Source organism: Oryza glaberrima, chromosome 6, assembly GCF_000147395.1.
Source record: "Oryza glaberrima chromosome 6, OglaRS2, whole genome shotgun sequence".
In the NCBI taxonomy this organism is placed as follows: Eukaryota; Viridiplantae; Streptophyta; class Magnoliopsida; order Poales; family Poaceae; genus Oryza; species Oryza glaberrima.
In genome coordinates, this window is record NC_068331.1 from 17957438 (window position 1) to 17972692 (window position 15255).

The following is a 15255-nucleotide window of genomic DNA, read 5'->3' on the forward strand; positions in this document are numbered from 1 at the left end:
CTTACATTGTGAAACGGAGGGAGTATGTGTTAAATGTAAACTAAACATTAGCAATATACAAGTACACACGAACCTTAGCTTTCTATAGTTCATTATTAGAGATGAATCTCCTGTGGTCACGCTAGTCCACATGAGTAGATTGGATCTATATCAGTGTAGGTGCAACACGGCGTGTGAATAGAACATGGTGCATATTGTCGAATGATCAACCCCCATTATGGTTTCCTGTTGCCCCATATATAGGTGCGGAGGCCACCGGCTAGAGATGGTGAGGTATCCCTTATAATCTGGGTACCTATCATCTATTTACATTGGATAAGACTGACTGTCTTATCTTCAATCTTTCTTAAAACAAGTGAACCAGACGGACCCGTCGGACCCAAAGCATATAGCCCATCCCATACGACAAGCTCCAAGAACCATCTCGTGGATACTCAGGCACCATGTACCCAACAGTAATTTTTGAGTACTAAGTTTGACGAAGACTCGGAAATTGATGAAGTCCGCTAGAAGAAGAGGTGAGACTAGCTAAGTACTCATCCCCAGCCTAGCCGAGTCAATCTCCCTCAGCCGAGTAATTGTTTCCTTGGGGAGGTATTGTAAACTTTATCAAAAAGATCTTTTGGGCGGAATTTCGCCAATGCGGTTCGGCTGTCAATAACGCCATACCCCAAACCAGGCTTGAAGAACACGATGTTTTCATGATGCCACGGCACAATATTTTGGTGTGATCCTACACAATATGCCCGAGAATCCTGTCTTTAACTCGACCGTAGCCTAAGTAAAGGCTATGGTCAAAGCCGCCGTCGTCCAACACCAAGAGATGGCGCCAACCGTCTTCAACACAGAAGCTGAGTCGTCAAGCCAATCATCCTGTGGATTCCATGGTGCCATGTGCCCTACAGGGTTGGCAATTTTGCTACGGAATAGCTATATTTATGGTGTCATATTTTTTTTAAAAAAAAGTCAACATGTATTTACATTGTAAGTCCTTAAATTACGTATGTAATTTTATGTCCCTAAATTACGTATGTAATTTTATTATTTTTTTTAATGTAAGTCACAAAATTACACATGTAAATAGAGTGTAAAGTAGGGTGTAAGTAATAAGGTGTAAATTAGCAAAAAAGAATGTAATACTTGATTTCCTCGGAGAAGGTAGTAAAGCAATTTACTGTTAAACGCTAGTAACAAAGCAAAGAAGATTGGATAGTCACAGTGTGTGGAGAAATTGAACGACCGAAAAGAGGCACAGCCGAATACTTGCGGATCAATCGGACGGCTAGTAATACCGACCGTAATCAGCTCAGAAATCTGTCGAAATCTTTTTAGCAATTCCGTTTCCGTTTTGCTACAGTTAGTTTTGTGTTGGGTTGGATTCTAGCAGGCCCGCGTGCCAGTGGGTGTGTGCTCGTCAAACCCGAGAGGAAGAAGAAGGCGAGGCCAGATAGGCAGGCAGGCAGATTAGAGGCAAGGCAGGCAGGCAGGCAGGGCTCGAGCTCCCCCTTCCCACACCCATGTCCTCCTCCGCCTCCTGCCTCGCCCCTCCCCCTCTTCGTCTCCCGTGCTCCTCCTCCTCCTCCCCCTCTCCCGCCGCCGCCGCGAGGTTCGGTTCTCGGAGGAGGGCGGTAGCCGCGGCTGCTCCGGCCAAGGTACGCCGCGCCCGCCCCTCGATTCCGGCTTGATGCGTGCGTGCCGGGGAGTAATTTGAGGTTCTCTTGTCTCTCTCTCAGGGATGGAGGCTGGTGCGCGTCTCCTGCTTCAGGCAGGAGGATGTCCCGACGACGTCTGACGACGGGCCCGGCTTCGAGCACATCTCGCGGCCGGAGAGCTCGCGGGGCGCGGAGGCGAGTGGGGAGGAGGGGGAAGGGGAAGGGGAAGGCTCGAGCGGGCAGCGTGAGCGCGGTTCCGGGGAAAGGGATGATTGGTTCCTCAGAGCGCAAGAGGTTAGCCCTGATTGTGTTTTTCTAGTTGCAAAGCATTCCATTCGAGCTCCTTTTTGTGTTATGAGGAATGGTAGTCAATTCAGATTTAGAAATGCTATTTACTCCCTCCGTTTCATGTTATAAGACACTTTGATTTTCTTTCCTAGTCAAACTTCTTTAGGTTTGATTAAGTTTGTAGAAAAAAAATAGCAACATCTACAACATCAAATTAGTTTCATTAAATCTAACATTGAGTGTCAAAAGTTTCAATGCATGTTTGTTTTGTCTTAAAAATGTTACTATATTTTTCTATAAACTTGGTCAAACTTAAATAAGTTAAACTAGGAAATGTCAAAATGTCTTATAATATGAAACGCACGGAGTAGTTAGATGCTAGCAAATGGACTGTGCAAGGTACCAGCTGGCTGAACCAGTTTCTATATTCTCGTTTCACGTCACGATGCCTGCAATTGTGCAATTACCATTAGAAAACCATGAATCCATAGTTGCATTCTCTCAGTGCCTTGGATGTTTTATTACAGCGGCACATAGATCAGTGTCAAAACTTAATCTATTTAGTTAGATGGAGTTGGTCCACATTTACATATACTGTCCAATTCTTCTAATGCATAATAACTGAAATATGGGGTACACATGAAACACACTCTTATGTTATCCTCTATATGGTCTGTAAAATTTTAATTTTCTATCTACTTGCCTTAAAACACAGAAGCAAGGGAAAGAGCACCTTTTATACATTCAAAGGGAGAAAAGTTGTACATCTGTCTGCTTAACCTCTAAAAATGAGAGATCTGCTGGATAGGAACCTTAACCTATAGAGTAGAAGGATCATATGCAACCACAAGAGAGAAGTTGCTACACTTCCTGATGTTGGGAGAATTAGCAATATCACCACCCACTTGCAACTCATATTTAAGAACCTCTGACGAACATTACAATCATGCCAATTCTTGCATTTCGACTTCTCTTAAAGGAAATAAGAATCTTGAACTTACCCTATGTAAAATATTTGTACTTTCACGAGTTTATGGTACTGGTGATGCTCCACATCTTAGTCTTTCTTAACCAAGTAGATCTAGGCTTGTAGGCTTACTTCCGAACCAAGCTTAAGCCAAGGACTAAATACTGTACCTATCCTCATGAAAAAAGCTGAAGCCTGTTGTGGGATTATAGCTGCAGCTTGCTTCACCCAGCATTTTGGGATTAACTAAGAAACTTGTTTATTAATCTTAACACCGAGCTGTATAAGTTACTTTTTATGATGAGCACAGTCAAAGTGCAATCGAGGCTTTAGCAGGCAATCTTTTTCCTTGTTATCAAAATGAACAAAAATCTAGATCACTTTATTTTTATTTTTTTTCTCATTAGCAACCTTTTCCTTTACACTTTGCGTTGTACCTAGAGAAAATAATTAATATTTTTCATTAAAAATCAGCTTTTCATGACTGCCAACAGAAGGATAAATGAAAGCTTAATAAATTAGAAACAAATCTCCCAAAACAATAACTTAATCAATAGGTTTAGCCCTGAATTGTGATTCTTTTTTTTTTATGTATATATAGTGGACGTAGCAGAACATTCTAATCTTCTTGCTAAAAAAGTTACTTGTGCATACTGTCCCATCACTAGTTTACAATGCAATTTACTCATACATACATTGTCAGCTAGTCTTGATATTGTATTTTCTTGTCTTCAGTGTTTGTCTTTGTCGACTCCTTATCATCACGTAGGCTTTGTTTTTATCTTAATTTTATAATTTGTCTTGCAGATAAAGAGAAATTTACGAGAAAGAATATTCAGATTTCAGACTCAACGATGGACTGTACCTTGGACCGGAAAAACCATTGCTCAGGTTAATTCTTTACTTCTTCAATCCATGCTCTCGGTGCTCCTTTGTCTATTGCAGTAATAGACACTAGTAGACAGCTAGCTTACAACTGATTTTATCTTAAATGTGCATCATCTACTTAAAATGGGAGTATGCTATAAAGATGTATTGCGCATCTAGTGTTGATATGGATTGAAACATGCTATCTGTTATGATCCTAGGATCATCAAAGGGTAAACATCCATCCAGAGGGAGGCCGGAAGTAGAACAGCGGTATGATGGAGGGCCTCCAACTGGAGAGGAATAGATCTAGAATAGCTGGCCATATGAGAGGCCAGAACTGCAATTAGAGGCTAGAAACATGTTCAGTCATCTTTCCTTGCTTAATGAACATAGATACAACCTCATCCTTGTATAGATGGATGATTTCTCTAAAAAATATAAATAGATCTGATGATTGACCCTTAAGAAACTTATCTCTAAGATACAGGAAATAGATGATTACTCAATCTAATCTTAACTCTGAAATAAGATACCTAAAATTGCTGTACAGGAAATCTGAGGCTGTGTTCATGCACATGAAATTTTACACATGAATTGTAATTCCTGTAAGCGACACTTAATGTGCTGAATGAATGGAGATCCAATTCAAGATTTTTATTTTAGCATTGTACTGATTTGTTTACATATGGCTTCTTAGTTGTTAGGTTGTAGATGATATCACTATCTTTTATTTAATATTTATGCAAACAAACTAACACTTTTTTCCTTCAATGCATGTTCCATTTTTAGTTATGATTATCTCCAAAAAAAAGTTATGATATGTATTCTAGTGAGGTATTGACGCATGATAGAAAGGGTGATTGGTGGGCATATCGCAAGAGGCCTCATTCAACTTTTCCTTCTCACAGGGTGTATATTGGCTATGAATTACCAGGCTAAAGTTTATTAGTCAAACCAATGCTGTTGACTAAGTCAAATGATCTCTTAGTAGTTTACATAAAATGTGGCAAAATAGCTTAGGACATATAAGCTAAATGATAGTAATATATATACACATGATACCGTATTCAACTATTCCTTCTTCTCACAGGGTATATTGGTTAAGGATTACCATGCTAAAGTTATTAGAAATTGATGTTGTGGATTAAATCAAATGATCTCTTAGCAGTTTACATAAAATGTGGTACTAAGATAAACTTGGTTACACTTACTGAATGCAGGTCATGATTTTATGGATTGCCACATTTTGGTTTGTGGGTTCCTGGATAGTGCCATTTTTGGCTCATGCTGCTGGCTTTAGCAAGGAATCATTGACACATAGGGGCCAAGCACTCTATAGCCTCTTGACGGACATAACTGAAGGCCTTACTGGAATTGCTATTCTTCACCATTGTCTTGGTAGATTTCGTCCCCTTCCTCCAGGCTGGTTTGAGTTCAATTTGAAGGGCAGATGGTATTTGGATGTAGCGTTGGGGTGCCTGTTATTCCCGCTGGTCAATTTTCTCTCTCACATCAACATCAACCTAATACCAATGTCATCAGGGCCAGTCGCTGGGGTTTCCAGTGTAGAACAGTCCATTGTGGCCCGTGATCCAGTGGCGATGGTTTTGTATGCTGTGGTGGTCACTGTATGTGCACCTATATGGGAAGAGATTGTGTTCCGAGGTTTCCTCCTTCCATCTCTAACGCGTTACATGCCACTTCCATGGTCAATCCTGGTAAGCGCTGCAGCTTTTGCACTGGCACACTTCAATGCACAGAGGGTTATGCCTTTGGTTTTTCTTGGTGTTGTGATGGGAGGGGTCTTTGCAAGATCACGCAACTTGTTGGCGTCAATGGTGTTGCACAGCCTATGGAACGGTTTTGTGTTCTTGGATTTGATGAAGTGAGCTATTCTGGTGAGACTGCAACTTCGGGCACCTGAGACAAGTTCTACTAAGACTATGTTTTGCGTCTTTCGTGGAGATGATGAAGACCAGTCTATTCAGGACACAGGGGCACAAGGTGGTAGTCAGATTTTTGTGGAGAAATTGTGTAGAGTAAAGAGAAAAGAGCAGTTTGTTGGCGCGCTAGTGCAGGAGGAATAGTCTTTAGGGTGTTATTCCTTGCCTGAGGCCCAGAAGCGTCTTTGTTGCTTTCGTGTAAATTACATACGCATGAGAATAATTGTCTCATCGTGTATAGATTTCCCATTTCGTATTAAATTGTGTATTCGTTTCCCCTAGTGTGGGCTCTGGAAAATAAATTCATTTAGCAAGACGGCCACTATGCATTCGACCGATTCTTTTGCCCATTAGATTAATAAGCTGTAGTGATTCTAAATTCAGAGAAAACTATCAGTATTATGTGTTGAGATGCTTTGAGCGATGTTATGTATCTAAACGTGAATGAGCATTGGTGGTGTTCTGCATATCTCGTGTGAGTTGTAAAAATCCAGGAGAATGCCTCGATCGATGGAATATTATTTTCATGGCTCTCTTACAAATTGTTGATGTTGCTGTTATATACTTTCACCATTTTGGAGATGCAGTTTTGAGACAACGATGCGCTGAAGCTGTAGAAGTACAATATTACCAGCTGTAAAGAGTTGCAACATTAGCAGAGCAACTTCAGTGGCAGATGCGTGAGTGCTTCTTTTAACTTTGCACCTGGTAGTATCATAAACATGATATTACTACTGGCTATTATTGGTTAATGACACCTACTACGTTTACTAATTTGCCACTAAAGGGAGCATGTTTTAAATTTTAATGCCACCGAAGGAGAGACATCAATTAATCTCGTCAAAGAATTGGTTGATGCAAAAACTATAGTAATAAAATCTACTCCTGCGAGAAGTATGACTCATGGGATTCATCTAACTGCAAACCTGACTCGATGTCTTACCATTACCAAGCATGTGTCGTTCATTGTCTCCATCCACTTTGTTTCCATTAGTTTGATCCCAGCAAGAGCAGCAGCAACTTAGGACGGCAAAACCATGGCGCTGCTACCCCTAAAACTTGCCTCCATCTGCCCCAGCCCCATGTGAAACCATGTTACTCCATATTGTTGTCCCGTTCTGCGGACTGCAGCCTGTGAGCGAGAGAAGATCGTGTGTTCTCTGAACAGGGTGCAACAGAGCAAGTTAAAATGCATTCGAATACTGATTCAGTATTCACCATTTTTTAAACAACCCACACTAAGCAGTGCGAAGTTTTATATTAACACAGCAAAAGAAAATTACAAGATTCTAGGGTTGTAGCTGGAAAAAAAAAACAACACGCATCACTACAATCTGACAGCTCCTCAGACAATAGAAGGAACTAGTACCAAGCCGACCGCCTCTAAACGAGGCCGATTGCCGCTAGGTCTACAAGATGATCGCAAATGTCACACCAAAAACCAAAACCACACATCAGGTTGTCGACGAGTTTCAAGTTATCCTCAAATAGAGGGGTTCATGAGAGAGATAGAATGAGAGCAAAGGAGATCCACTCGTTTTCCGTGCCAACCTGATGACGACCTAGGAAACAAGCAGAAACCACTAGCAACAAAACCGAGGGAAGGCGGCAAAGACAGGGAACAAGGACCTCCTATACATTATACAACATCTCCAAGAAGGTCATGATGCCTTTAGCGCCACCGTCATCCGTCCATCCGAATTGGGTTTTCACTAGGAGAGTCATGCCAAGAAGGAGGCAGCCACTCGACAACACCGCAAGGGGGGTTCATGGTGCCCAGAGCCGTTGTAGTTGTTGGCTCACGGAACCCTGAACTAAGCCTATAGCACCCTCTCTCGTATCTGCCATCACCATCCCAGAGCTTCGTCACCCGAATAGTCTCTGCCAGCCCGTAGCTCTACTGCTCCAATGGACCCACCTTCGTCGGGTCTTCCGTACGACACTCTTGTAGCTGACAACTGTTGACCTAGCCGTTGGCGCTGTTTTTCCCGTTGCAACGCATGGGCCTTTTTTCTAAGTATCTATTAATATTTATTTACACAACAAATTAGCATGTGTTAGCATAATAGATTTATCTTAGTCTTTCTTCTATTTTTTTATTAGTGTGATCAAATAAAAAATAATTATATTTATCAAGAGATTATCATTAATATATACTCTCTCCGTTTCACAATATAAAACTTTCTAGCATTACCCATATTCATATATATGTTAATAAATTTAAACACAAATATGCGTCTAGATTCATTAACATATGTATGAATATGGACAATGCTAGAAAGTCTTATATTGTGAAATGGAGGAAGTATATTATATTGCTTATGTTGAGCTCGACCTCGAACCAAGCTACTTCCTCCATTTCATAATGCAAGTCATTCTAGCATTGCCCACATTCATATAGATGCTAATGAATCTAGACGCATTAGACATATATATGTGTCTAGATTCATTAGAGCACCCGCAATGGTAAAGTAAGGTGCTCTCTATAAAATATGTACATCTCAGCAATATAATAGATTAATAGTAAACCACCTCAATAGTATGTCTACATGGGTATCTATAGCTCTCTAATCCATTGTCTCGTTTTTCTCTATAGACTATCTCCAGATTAGTAGATAGCTTTGCTCTCTCTCTTCATTTAATCTCTTTCAAGTAGGAAAATATGGTGACATGGATCTCTTGTAGAGAGCTTATAGATAACCATTGCGGGTGCCCTTAGCATCTATATGAATGTGATTAATGCTAGAAAGTATTACATTAGGAAACGGAGGGAGTAGCTTAAAAGCCTGAAAGTGTAATAATTAGACTATTCCCAACCCAATAACTAGGATGGTGTTCATAGTACTCCCTCAATTCCAAATTGATCTACATATTTTATAGGTACACTAAGAACAAGAAAAGCTAATAACTCTCTTATACTATATTTATTCTAACAACAAACTCAATGCATGCACCATCCCCACTATTTCCTAGCCAACAACAAATCAAGATATTGCATGTGGGTAATAAAATACTTGTGTGCATAGATGCATGCATCAATGTCTATTTACTTCGATGCACAAATAACGAATAGACTTAATGAATGAACATAAATATATTAATCATTTAGGAATAACCTAAAAAAAACTATATGTAGATCAATTTGGAATGGAGAAAGTATTAAATAAGCTGTCACCTAAAATAAAAAATGATGTGTCAAGTGAGTAAATGAGGAAAGAGAAGGAAATCAAATCTTACATGGGACATGGTTTATACACAACATCCAAGACATCATGTGAACAAGTAGCATTGAATTTAAGTATATAAAAATGGTGTTTGTATTAAAAAAGTAGTGTCTAATACTAGATGTGGAGTTAGGTTAGGACTGCCATAAGATTGGCTCGAGATTAATATCGAGCTGGAGCCCGGGCAAATGGGCCGCGGCGCGCGGGGTGATATGCCTCTCGTGTGTGACTCGTGTCGCGTGACTAGGGATGGCAACGGGGCCATCCCGACGGATTGTGACCACCCGTCCCCGTCCCCGGGCAGTTGGAAATCCCCCCCCCCCCCCCCCCCCCCCCCCCGTCCCCATCCCCGTCATCGGGGGCAATCTTTCCCCCATCCCCGCCCCCACCGGGGTTGCGGGGCTCCGACGGGGGCGCACACCCGAGGAGAGGAAACACGGGGCAGCACTGTGCATCAATTTGGGAATAGAGAGAAGGGAGACGCGAATACAAATTGAGAAAATTTTAGGAATTTGGAAGTAGAGAATTAGAGATAATGGATACACAGAAGTCCCGTACGAATTGAGAATAAAATGCTTACACATGCACACACAGATGACAAATCTATTGTCTTTTTGTTTTAATAAAGACATACATCAGATCCATAAATCAAAAGAGAGCAGTTACATGATTCATTCCAATTCCCAAGATCAAGCGGTAGAACCAAATCAAAAGATTGCATGTGGCTGTTGTGCAGCTCTCACGCTGTGCGTTGCATTGGCAGGCGGCGACTCGGCCGATGAGCAAGGCGCACAACGGCAGAGGGTCAGGGCGCGGCGCGGGAGCCTGAAGGCGTCACTCCTCGGTGACGACGACGGAGCTTTGAGGCGGCGATGGCGTGGGGGCGGGGCGCGCAGCCTGGAGGCACGTCGCTGCCTCGCTGGCGTCCTGGCGGCCTCCCTCGCCCTGGCCGATCGGACTTGTTCAGAGAAAGAGAGGAATGGGGAATTGGGGATCATGGATAGAAAGAAAAACGCGATGTGTTCTTCTCTGTGCGCCTGTGTCATGTGACCGGCGGCCGGGAGTGGGAGTGGGAGTGGGGACGGGATTAGGGTTTCTCCATATATATATGGTCTCTCATTGGGCCTAGAGTTGGGCTATTATTTTCTAAAATGGACTGACACCTAAGGAATTTGCTCATGGGCTGATATGGCTTGGGCCCCCATGGGGATACGGGGCCGGGGAGCAGTGGAACGCTCCTACCCCCGGCCCACCCGATGGAGCCTAAATTTGGCCGTTCTTTACCCCGTGGTGGAGGATTTCACCCCATTAACTCCCCCTAATAGAGGAATTCCCCGTCGGATACCGGGTACCGGGGCCCCATTGCCACCCCTACGCGTGACTCGCGTCGTGTCATGCCGCCCCCACCCGTCAATCGCTGATTCGCTGGCAGAGGCCCCCCACCCGTCGGTCACTGATTCGCTGGCAGGGTGGTCCCGCGTGTCATTGGGTGGGGACAGTGCCGACCTCCTCCTGGGCCCACATGTCATTGGGTCGTCTGCTGCTGATGCCGCCGCCTATAAAGACGAGGCGAGGCGAGGCGCGGCGCGCACGTTGGTGGCGTTCCCGAGCCCGAGATTTCAGGGGAGCAGATAGCAAATTCGTACAAGTTCTGAAATTCTGGGCGGAGAGGAGACAGAGAGAGAGAGAGGGGGAGAGGCGCCGCGCCGCCGCCGCTGCTCTCCTCCGGTGGTGGACGCTGTGTCCGGTCCGGTTCGCCGCGCCGCCCTTGCGTGAGCGCGAGCGTGCGTGCGTGCCGCGGAGAGGAGGAGGAGGAAGAGGAGGAGGAGGAGGGGGAATGGCAGCGGCGTGGACCTCGCTGGGGCTAGCGGCGGTGGCCGTGGTGGTGGTGGGAATCGCAATGCCAGCCGCCGCCTCCGCCGCCGCCCCCGCGCAGCCGCCCGCCCCCGCGCCCTCCAGCGACGGTGACAACTCTCTCCTTGGCAGTTTCAATCCACCCCCTGTTCCTCATTTGTGTATGTGGCTGGCGCGTGGGCCCCACGCCATAATTCGATTCTCGTCCACGAAAGAAAAAAAAAATCATCTGAGACTCGCGAAACGAAGGTACTAAAGGATGCATCCGGAGTGCGATGAAACTTTTTGTTTTAATAAAAAAACGTAGTTTAATTCTGCTTCTTAGGAGCTTCTCGTTGTTGATGTAGGAGTAGGTTTCGTTTTTCGAAACGACATGGAGTAAGTTTCAAAACGACATGAGAGCCAACATCCTTAATTTTTTTTTGGTACCTCTCTCCTCCACATAAGTTTACAGTAGGCTTATAGCTCACTATTATACTTGCTCTTAGAAAAAAAACTGATTTTGCACGATCAAAGATTTTCTCCCTCCTGTAATAAGTTCATTTTTAGATCGTTTCATTTGTTCCAAAATAAACTCATTTTTAAGTAATCATTGCATCGGAGCTTGTGAAAATAAAAAAATAATTATATTAGAAGTAGATAAAGTAATAAATAGTTGCATTGGGATTTGATAAAACAGGGGTATTATAGTATTTTTGGTTCGTATTGATATATGTGAGGTGAGTGACAAATAAATTTATTTTAGGATGGATGTAGTAATTTACAAGGTAGTTTGTTGTTTGGGAGCATGTTTTGTCCCGCGCATCCGATAAAAGCTTGATAAGGATTTCCATGGAACTACAGAGTATTGAAATTTTCCATGTTTCGTGTAAAAGTTAACGTGGAATTCTAATGAATTCTTCGGAATTATTTGAGAAATTAATTACATTAGACCTTTAAGGCTGCAGATTTTGGTGATATATAGAAGATCTTCTATGATCTTATGATGCTTGACATCTCTGACTCGTACACGTTGATTCGGAAGGCCTAGATGGGTCGCGACTGTTTACGAATATTTTTATGATGGTGAACACCTCAGTCAGTATTTTTAGCGTGTCAAATTTCACAAGCAACTGTTATTATGGGATCAAATAATGTTGCCGCTAAAACACTATTTTTTACTAATGTAATAATTGATTCATTATTTGCACAAAATGAATATGGCCTCTGCTGTAATTTCCTGAGAAAGTTCAGTTTTTGTGATATACATGGAATCCCTGAATGTGTCTCTGTCAAGTTTTTCACTTAAGTTTTGTTCTTGCCAAATGTTTTGTGCGTGTTCATTGTACGTATTCTGGTACATATTATGGGCAATACTGATTGAAAGGAACAGCTAGGAGAATCCTCACATTGTGTGTCCATATGTGGAAGTGCTATTCATCGATGAGCAGTGAGCACAAATGCTGTGATAGATCACACTAGAAGGGTGCTTGCTGTCCACCTCTCAAGAATCTTGTATTTTGTTCTGCTGTACTTGTTGGGTTAGTTTGCGCTTCATTTTCATTGGTAGTATTCGCTCTTCATTGAGTAGCTTCCACTGAATGCATGATACCTAGCATCTGCTCGTTTACACTCTTGTATTTGAAGGATGCCGGGAATTTTGTTTGCCTAAAAGTGACTTCAGGTTCTCCAGAAGTTAAATGTCTCTAAATCCGATAGGTTTTCCTGTTTTACCATATGCAAAACATTTGATTCGTTTTCTTTTAGGATTAGTTCTTCTTGCAACGTGTTACAGAAAAAAATGCTCTTGGTTTGCCTCAAAAAACAATGCTATCGGTCATGCTACTCATCACGACAATTTCGGATTAGTGACGTCTTGTTGGAACTTGAATTATTATTTGGATGACTTGGTACAGGACATTCAAACCTTAGGGATGCTATGCAGAAATTTTCAAGCAGCCTGAATTATTTTAGTCCTAAAAGTTATTTTTCACCCAGAACATCTAGAGTGCATGTCTCTTCAAGGCGCCCGATTTCAAATGTTGAGCTCATTTCCACGTGTCTAAATTAGTGAATTTCTAAACTGACAGTCAATGATCCAAACTTCTTACATTTCTGTTTTGTCCTTTCGTGGCCAGTTTTTCTTTTGTTTTCTCGAGCCATCAGGCTAACCCTGCAAATACCTGCTGCTAATAATATATTCACGCAGGCACATCAATTGACCAGGGAATTGCATATGTGCTGATGCTGGTGGCCCTTGTGCTCACCTACCTCATCCATCCGCTGGACGCCTCATCTCCATACAAGCTATTTTAAGCACCTACAATCCTCTAATCCTTGTACCAGTAGAGCTAGCTATGTGAGGATAAACAGAATTTAGGTGAGGTTGAGGAGTGCTCTGATTATTTTTTTTTTGTACGCGTGACATAATGGTTATCAACATGTTTGGTGGTGATTTCATTGGCTGGGCATGATTCTGCCATTCGATTGTGATTTGCTTCTGCCCCAGTTCTGGCTATTATATGTGTGTATCCCACCTGCTTTGTGCTACTTGCCATGTGCTTGTGATATGGAGTAGATTGGGGTTCTTGTAGTTTGCATGCTGTATAAGCTACCAACCATGTGGTTGCTTTGTCCCACCCCTGTCATGGTTGATCTCTGCTGTGGGCCAAAAAAATTGTTCGGTCAATGTTCAGGTTGATCGTTTTCTTTTGTTTGCCTGTAATTGTAGTGTAAGGCTGTAAGAATTATTTTCCTGTCTCGGATAGCGACTTTTTTATTATTTGCGCCTCTGTTGTGGGGCAAAAATTCAGTTAATGTTGAAGTAGATAATTTTCATTTGGTAGCCTGTCTGCAACTGTTAAGTTTTGGAACTTTTGAGAATTATTGTTGCCTCTGGGTTATCCATATTTTACTGTTTGCAAACATTCCATTCCAATTAGAACTACAAAATAATTTCAAAAAATTCTAAATCGCCGTCCGTGGGGATCGAACCCACGACCACGTGGTTAAAAGCCACGCGCTCTACCACTGAGCTAGGACGGCTCTGTTTATTTGTAAGAAATATTTACTTTATAATTTATTGAGTTGTGCTAAAATGGATAGTCATAGTCTTAAATTTCCAATTTAGACGCAGCACGAATATAAAACTTCCCATTCAGGCCCAGGCCCCTCTGAATTTTGTTTCCTTTTTTCGTTGGATTGTAATTCATGTGAAGACATGCCCCTTTTTTTTGAAAGACTGGAAAATTCTGGTGTAGAATGTTGGATTGTGTTCCCTATCGTTTTTTCCTCCCAAACCACTTTGATGCATTTTGTTCAGAAAAAAAAATGTTTTGCACTCCCTTCTGGTTCCTAGTCTTTCTTACGACCAGGCCCTTCCTGATATTTCAGCGCAAGAAAAGGACTGGCCTTTTTATCAATAAATAATAAAGTAAATTACACTTTGAGCTACCTTTCATTAAGAAATATAGTTTTCTTAAATAAATAATCATTAATATTGTAATTTTTAAAATATCCTTTGGTAGATTTATCAAATAATTAATTTAATCTGATTTTTGATAAAATACTCAAACTATACTTAATCTTGTATGTAAAAAAGAAGATAATTGATGTTGGATCTTTTGACTTTTATCTTTTATCGAATCTATAATAGGATGTCGGATGAAGAGGGTATTGTCAAATGATTAATAGTAATCACTAATACAGAATTGCAGGTGGATCATAATTGCTCCCACTTGCAAAAATCACTCCCGCAAGGTTGGTTCAAGGGCCGCATACGAAAATGCATTTTTATTATCTTAGATTGTAACATATTGAAAATTAGTTATTTTCTAATTATGCATCATGTCGGTTCTTATGTTTTTATTAACCTCCTAAACCTAGGATATTATAATTAAAGAGACCTCCTAAAAATTAACCTGCATAAAATCTCTTTCTGGTATTTAATTTCTTTTGTGTCTTTCCTTTAAAAATATATTTAGTTAAATTAAGGAGTTTCTTGATTTTGGGTTTTAATTTAAAAACCTTCTTTTGACAAAAATTCCTTTTATTCAAATTTAGTTTGAAAATCTTTTTACTTTTATGAATCATGGTCCAAGAAATCCTCCAACACTATCCTTGAACTTAAACCGAAGCAATTCCAAATTTGTTGGAATTAATTGTCAACCTATCCTTTGATTCCAAACCTATCCTTAGTTCTCTTTCCAAATTTCAAGTATCTAAATTCCTTCTTTCAATCTAGCCGCCAATTTAATTCCCGTGGCTTGATTTCCTCCTTGGCACAAGAATAATATTATTACAAATATTGTGAATAATTGCTCTTGTGCTAAGAGAATAGACTTTGTCCCTCCGCCCCAAATTCAAAACCTCATTTAGCCCATATCTAATTCTCTAATTTTCATTCCACATATTTTGGGCTAGAATTCTATTTACTCTACTCCCTCCATATCGCCTCCATATACTCAAAAATATTCAAA

At 41.4% G+C, this 15255-nt stretch overlaps 1 protein-coding gene, 1 long non-coding RNA gene and 1 other non-coding gene across 3 annotated transcripts; 2 read left to right on the plus strand and 1 right to left on the minus strand.

Annotated features, from left to right (window-relative positions):
• The first annotated feature begins 1446 nt into the window (after positions 1–1446).
• LOC127778121 (uncharacterized) lies at positions 1447–6139 on the plus strand. Its single transcript, XM_052304776.1, has 4 exons — positions 1447–1652; positions 1734–1946; positions 3715–3798; positions 4998–6139. Exons 1-4 carry the CDS (start codon positions 1518–1520, stop codon positions 5664–5666), a joined length of 1101 nt encoding a protein of 366 aa, XP_052160736.1. The 5' UTR covers positions 1447–1517; the 3' UTR covers positions 5667–6139.
• Positions 6140–10914: 4775 nt separating this feature from the next.
• LOC127775835 (uncharacterized) lies at positions 10915–13270 on the plus strand. The gene is made up of 2 exons (XR_008018043.1): positions 10915–11047; positions 12987–13270. It is a non-coding gene; the product is annotated as an uncharacterized LOC127775835 (long non-coding RNA).
• Positions 13271–13750: 480 nt separating this feature from the next.
• Positions 13751–13822, minus strand: TRNAK-UUU (transfer RNA lysine (anticodon UUU)). Its single transcript has one exon. It is a non-coding gene; the product is annotated as a tRNA-Lys (tRNA).
• Positions 13823–15255: the final 1433 nt, after the last annotated feature.

Excerpts from the sequence above, each read along its gene's own strand:
- LOC127778121 (XM_052304776.1), top strand. The coding sequence starts at position 1,518 with ATGTCCTCCTCCGCCTCCTGCCTCGCCCCTCCCCCTCTTCGTCTCCCG. Across the intron at positions 1,947-3,714 it reads GGTTCCTCAGAGCGCAAGAG|ATAAAGAGAAATTTACGAGA; the intron begins GTTAGCCCTGAT and ends TTTGTCTTGCAG. Across the intron at positions 3,799-4,997 it reads CCGGAAAAACCATTGCTCAG|GTCATGATTTTATGGATTGC; the intron begins GTTAATTCTTTA and ends TACTGAATGCAG.